Genomic DNA, 6,941 nt, shown 5'->3' on the forward strand with positions numbered 1-6,941 from the left:
ACGTATTATTCTATCAACTTTTCACTTATGTATATCATCAATCTAATTATACGGGAGCAAACATATAATAGCGGATCCTAAATTGTAACCAAGTGTCGCCTATTGGTTCTATACCTGATTCATAACTAGAAAGTTTCTCCGGTCCTTTGCTAATCGGAGCTAAAAATCCCGAAATGAAAAATACCAAAATAGGAATAAGACTTGATATTATCAGAAATACCCAAAAAATATCATATTCGTAAAGCAGAAACATAGATGCACTCCTATACGTAGTGGTTTATAATAACAAAGAAAAAAACTTGATAATAACAACAAAAGAATTATAATCAACAACAAAATAATAACAATAAATACTTATAAACAACAAAGAATAATAACCTATTAATAACAAAATAAATATTCATAGTATTATTAACCGCCTCATCATGAGTGGAGAAGTATAATAAATCTAGCTATATATATGTATATATTCCAACCCTAAGCTTGGCGACCACGTTAACATGCAGCCAAATTAAGTTTAAAAGTAAAAACCGACCGACCTTGAGATTACTTATAAATGCATACATAGTACTATTTGGAATATTGATATTAAGTCTTAATTTATTTGTTTCTGTTAAGGATGTCTTCTTCTTGTTTGTACTACGTTGTTTATGTGAGAAGTTGTAGGCAGTTGATAGTCGTAAACGAGAGAGGTGGGGATGATCCGGATGCAGTGGTTGACATCAAGCCGGATAATACAATGGAGATCCATGATTACTATGAAGGCATTGTAGACAAGATTTACTACGACGCCGGGCAATACCCTGAAGGCTTTAGAAGCATGATATTCACTGTCGACGATATCACGGGCGGGGTCACGGCCAGTATCTTGTGTCGTTATCAAGGGGGGCTGCTGATGGATTTTTTCGAGGATGAAGAATTTGCCAAGGATGAAGACGAAATGGCATTCGGGATGGCAGGATTTGTAATGTGGTGTGAGTCTATTCGTAACGACAGGCCCAAGGCTGTACAAGATGCCGTGGAGACCACTAAATATTCATCGGATAAAGAAGAAGATAAGGGGATTTGTGCAATTTGTCATGAAGAATACCATGTGGGCTATCATGCGATCATAGTTATCATGACAAATGCATCAAGGATTGGATGTTGTTCAAGCGCATCAACAATAAGTGTCCGCTTTGTAGGTTTGATGCCTTCTTTTTTCGGTATTATGCTTGGTTTTTTAACAGCACCTAGATCATGAGATCTAATTACTTTTATGTTAGTCATCTTGATGCCATCATATATATACCAAGTACAATTTTTAATGCATGCACTATTTTAAATCTATCACATTCATTCTTATGCCAAATTGCAACATGAATCATTACTTTTAAATCTTACTTTTCTTTTTTGTTCTAGCTATACTATGGAAGCTTTCGATGTGACAATGATTCCGCTAAAAAGTTTCCTCATCTAAGCGATGCGTATGGTGTAAAGTTTGTAAACAACGATTGTGGAGGTGAGGCTTTTATACAAAGCTCTGGCCCAAGTGATTATAAACCCAAATCAGATTTAAAAAAAACGAACAGAACCAAACAGTATTAATACTTTTGTATAACTAGTTTCTTAATCTATTAAAATAGTTGAGTTTTTTTTTCTTTTTCTTTTTTTTAACAAGAAACTGCTATTTCACATTAAAATCAAAACGATTACAATAAAGTGGTCAGCAAATGGGCAACAAGCTGCGCCGCAACCCCCTTTTGAATAGCAAATCCAATTCTACTAAAAACAAAGTGTTGGGTCGTAAGAGACAAAAAAGTACCATGTACGACATGCTGAACCATGTTTAGAAAATTCACAACCTTCGGGACCAGAAACCCAAATGTGTCAAAAGCAAAAGGGAGAAACACATGTTGATTTTCTAAACAGGCTTTCTCATGTTTGACAACTTTGCTCGATTCAGTCTTCAACGCAGCCTGACCCACAACAAATCCGCGGTCTCTGAGCCCGACAAGAGGAGACACTCTGTAAGGTCCACACAGACACTCCTAAGTTGAATGGTAATATTAGATGCCTTTGATCAGGGTCAACACATGCTTGCGGTAATCAGCTTGAGCCTGCATCGAATATACCGGTATAGTGCATAGTGCAGCATGCAGTTCATAAATACTCCAGCAATACAAAAGGCAAAAAAAAAAAAGGAAAAGCAAAGTAAGGAGTTCACTTAAGTCATCAAAGGTAATTTTCATTAGTGTTTGTGTGTTTGTATGTCCGTTGGTGCATGTCCGTGAACCATCCTTTAGCTAACAAAAGCTTAACGAACGTACACAGATAAGGTCTCATCCGATTTGGTTTGGTTCGTTTACAGCTGTAAATATAAACAATAGATGGAACAAAAATACATAACTTCAAATACTAACTGATTTTAATTGGATACATCAAATTGGTATGTTATGAACAATGATAAGACCGTACAAGTGTCACAGGGATAGTACTAAGTCATTTATTTCAACCATCCTCTAGATATTTTCCAAAGAAATATCTACATACATTTTGAATAACAATCTTATTTTATTGTTTGCTAAAGATGAACAATAAAAAAAATCCCTCTACATTAAAAAAATAATAATAATAATAAGAAGAAAATCTTATATATTTATAAGAGTACGAAATTCATAAGTAATTACAACTCTATGTAAGACTAGACCGGAGACCCTGGCTAAAGGAACTGGTTAGCCAAGTGGCGATGGTCTCAAGCACACAAAAGCCATAACGAGCCATAATCTCATACGATTTCTTCAAATAAACCCCATGATCAGCACCACCAAATACTACAGAGCGGGCAGTTAGGATGGTCTTTTAACCACGCCTCAACATGAAACCCATGTCCACACCTATCTCCCAAGGCGACCTCTGACAAGCAGTCCACTCGAGAGGTGTCGACTCCAACCACCTTAACCGTCATGTCGGTTGTCTTGTTGTCTAGCCAAGACTTGATTGGTGTGGTTATGGAGTCCACGAAGCTTGCTATCATCATCATCATCATCATGATTAGTTCTTGTTGTTGATATTCAAAGTGTTTGTGAAAGAAATGGAGCAATTTATAGGCTCATCACTTATATTTCGGATAAGCTTAAAACATGGATTTGAATCATGTGATCAAATTGGTCCACTTTAATTTGGTCAACTCAACTGTATAGTACTTACTATACCTATGTATTTATATGATATTTTATATTAGTTTTTGACATTTCTTTCACGCGTTACCGACGTTACTTCACTTCACACGTATAACTCCTACCCTACCACACTTCAGTAATTAATGCACATACGTATGCTTATAGAAAAGCCCCATTAAGTATAATTTTCTTTGTTGTTTTGCGATAATCTAGTGTTGAAGCCACACTTCATGACAAGGTCGTAAGAGTATAAGGTGCTGATGAGTTTGTGTATTACCGTAGGGGTGTCATTCGGGTTAACTATTGTAATATTTTTGATACATATTTATCTCCCTATAATATATTTGATCTTTATTGTAGGACAATGAGTATGCATACATAAAACTCCCGTGGGCCAATGTTGCTAGTTGCTACATGTGAAAGTAGAAGGATGAGATCAACTAGAGGGCCTTGTCAATTGTCATACCAATTAATATGGGCTGCTGCTCTACAACATATATAATTAAATAAAGATTAAATCATTTTGCATAAAGAATAATAATATTCAAAAATAAAAACGGTGACAATACATATATAAACATAAGAATGCATAAGAGAATATGGATGTTCTTTTTCTTTTAAAAAATAAGCAGAGATATCAGGATGTTCTTTTTCTTTTAAAAAATAAGCAGAGATATCATATGATAGCTCACCAAGCACTTGTAGAAATCGCTAGTCGGGAAGTGAAGTGGAGACTAGGGATTAATCAAGATTAATCAGAATTAATCAGACCAAACTTTAATATATAATGGTCTGTTTTATATACACACACATTTTTATATGTATTTTTGGGTTTTATATATACACTAACACATTTTGGCTGTAAATTAGGTGGAGTCTCACTGAAAACCATTGATTTTGGCCATAAACTCGCCAAAAACCGTCAATTTTGGCCAAATTTGACCATTGATCGATTAATTGGCCGACTAGCCCAAAATTAATCAATGGGTGATGACCAGCGATTAATTGACACCAAAACAGGATTTTTACAGCACTGTCACCAAGTATCAGGTGTCTCTTAGACCTGGTAACTAGGGTCGCATATGGTTAGGAGTGCAAACAAGCGGAGGCATTCGTGAGTTACTCAAGACCGGGTAAATAATTAGCTTGACACGAGCCAAGCCTAAGTCTCGAATAAAACTCAGTTATCTAGCTCAAGCCAAACTTAGACTTTTTTAATGGTTTTGTCAAATATATATAAATAACTAAAAGCTTGAAAAAAAGACTCGCAAACCGAGCTCGAGCTTTGGAAAGAGCTCAAATGAACAAAGCTCGAGCTCTCGTAAGTCAAGACGAACCGAGCTCGAGCCAGGTCGTCTCGTTTACACTAGACATGGTTTAACAATAGATCAACAAAAGAAATCTAGAGGCTTCATAAAGGCTCTAAATCAAGTAGTTGATTACGAGATAATAAATATTCTCAACATTTAAATTTAAATATATATATATATATATGCTATAATGGTAAAATGTAAAATAGCTAGCAGCCTGCAGCTTCATCTACATAATTCCAACCTTGCAATTTTTAAACAAATCAGAGCAGCATCTATTTGGTGCCTGCTTTCTCTAAGCTTGCCATATATGTCATGTAAACGGTCCATATATACGCGAACGAGTTGCTCACCAGCGGCTGCATCATCACAAATATCAATTTCCATATTTTTAGTTAACTTAAAATTACCATATTAGTTATTAAACAAAGTGTTACCTGCAAATGAACCGGAATGAATCTAAATGTGATAAAATCGCAAACGGGCCAGAACATAACACCGTTAATCAATGTAGGCACCAAGTCGCGTTTCAATCTAGCAACAATTTCTGTACCACTTTCACCTAACAAACATATGCATATTCCAACATTAATCACAATTTATAGACATTAAAATGTCTAACATGTATGTAAGAAACTAACACGTACCTTGTAGACCGGCATTGGCAGAGAAGAATACAGCAGTCATAATTGGTCCAAATACCGCTTGTCCCATGAACATTTTCTTGAAAGTAGAAATTAGGTCCCGCTTTGGAAATAATCTCGACATAAAATTAAACCAATAATGCAATGATGGGCCTAACACTATCATTCCGTATCCGGCCATGCGAATGGTTCTTACAAGATCATAAGACTCTTCAAATGACCCTGCAATTGTCTAAATACGGAACCCAAATGTTAGAAAGCTTTGAATCGATGAAATCACTGGGACCCTATTGAAACTAAATTACTAAACTCATTAGTCTTACCAAAATATCAAAACAATTGCACACGTTTTGGGTGATGGTCTTTAGGATTTGCTCACTGTGTTTTTTAAACATATTAGCACTTTTGAATGTTTGGACAAAGCAAAGTGCTTGTGCTTATTTTAGGTTGAAATTAGCTTCTTAAAATGCTTATCAGAAAAAAACGAGAAAAATATTTCTATTTGGCAAAACAAGTAATCATAGTTTAGGCCATATTTAAATTAAACTAATTTGTTGTGCACATTTTGTCATTTTTAAATATGGAGACATATGGGATTTCGCTTAAGTAAGCAACTTATGCTTATGCTAATGCATATAAGGAGATGTAATTAGGGCTGTAAGCCTGTAACCTAACCGAACCGAACAGAACAAAGCCTAGTTTGTGTTCGTTTGTAAAGCTTTTATCGAACGAAAAGATGGTTCACGAACACATAACCGAGAAATTTCCGCTTCAGTGTGTTCATTCGTTAAGGAAATGAACTTGTTCATGTTCTTTCGTTAACTTTCTGAACGAACGTAAACGAACATAAAAGACATATACCGAACATGAATGAATGTAAACGAACGGACATTGACTAACGTAAACGAACAAGCACAATCGAGCACGTTATCGAATGTCACAAGCATAAATGAATGAACGCAGCCTTTATTCATGTCCATTCGTTTAACTAATCGAACTGGATTTATTGTTCATGTTCATCCGTTTGATATGCGAACAAACAGTTCATGTTCGGTTCACCACGAATAACAAAAATTGAGCAGAGCAGGCTCAAATTGCTTACTAAAAACAACAAATTTCACCCAAAATAATCAGCAAAATAATAATTTAAGCCTACATTTTACTATACAACTAATATTCACACAATCAAATAATAATAATAATAATAATAATAATAATAATAATAATAATAATAATAATAATAATAATAATAATAATAATAATAATAATAATAATAATAATAATAATAATAATAATAATAATAATAATAATAATAATAATAATAATAATAATAATAATAATAATAATAATAATAATAATAATAATAATAATAATAATAATAATAATAATAATAATAATAATAATAATAATAATAATAATAATAATAATAATAATAATAATAATAATAATAATAATAATAATAATAATAATAATAATAATATGTGTTATGGTACCTGAGAAGACAAATCAGCAGCAGTGTAAATAAATGCAGAAGTAATGCTTTTAGTTAAAATGGGTCGGGTCTTGACCAGACCCAAATACCACCCGATAACCACATTATTCGAAACCGAAGAAAACCGTGACACACCCTTTGCAGCAAACGGAACCGTAAACTCAATCTCTTTTAACTTTCTTTGAGGAAATCTGGAATAAGAAGCTTTGGGTTGTTGGAAAATGGGTTGTCGGGTAATCGGAGCCCCGATTGAATCGGAAACGGCTCGTGTCCTCCATAAGGTGGTCATGTGGAGATGGGATTTGTTAACGTTCTTAAGAAAACAAGCACACAT

The 6,941-nt window shown here is 34.2% G+C and overlaps 1 protein-coding gene across 1 annotated transcript; it reads right to left on the reverse strand.

Moving 5' to 3' along the window:
• Positions 1–4,637: 4,637 nt before the first annotated feature.
• On the reverse strand, positions 4,638–6,941 carry LOC143630570 (uncharacterized). Its single transcript, XM_077099552.1, has 4 exons — positions 6,609–6,941; positions 5,119–5,347; positions 4,909–5,033; positions 4,638–4,830 (listed from the first exon to the last, which is right to left on the reverse strand). The coding sequence occupies exons 1-4, from the start codon at positions 6,939–6,941 to the stop codon at positions 4,747–4,749; spliced, it is 771 nt and encodes a 256-aa protein (XP_076955667.1). The 3' UTR covers positions 4,638–4,746.

Source organism: Bidens hawaiensis, unplaced genomic scaffold, assembly GCF_021521415.1.
Source record: "Bidens hawaiensis isolate Kalapana, Puna unplaced genomic scaffold, B.hawaiensis_p1.1 tig00005770_1, whole genome shotgun sequence".
Taxonomy (NCBI): Eukaryota; Viridiplantae; Streptophyta; class Magnoliopsida; order Asterales; family Asteraceae; genus Bidens; species Bidens hawaiensis.

Coding starts and splice junctions, on each gene's coding strand:
- LOC143630570 (XM_077099552.1), bottom strand. CDS start 6,941: ATGTGTGCTTGTTTTCTTAAGAACGTTAACAAATCCCATCTCCACATG. Junction 5,348..6,608: donor CTGCTGATTTGTCTTCTCAG/GTACCATAACAC, acceptor TTCCGTATTTAG/ACAATTGCAGGGTCATTTGA. Junction 4,831..4,908: donor TCATTCCGGTTCATTTGCAG/GTAACACTTTGT, acceptor GTGATGATGCAG/CCGCTGGTGAGCAACTCGTT.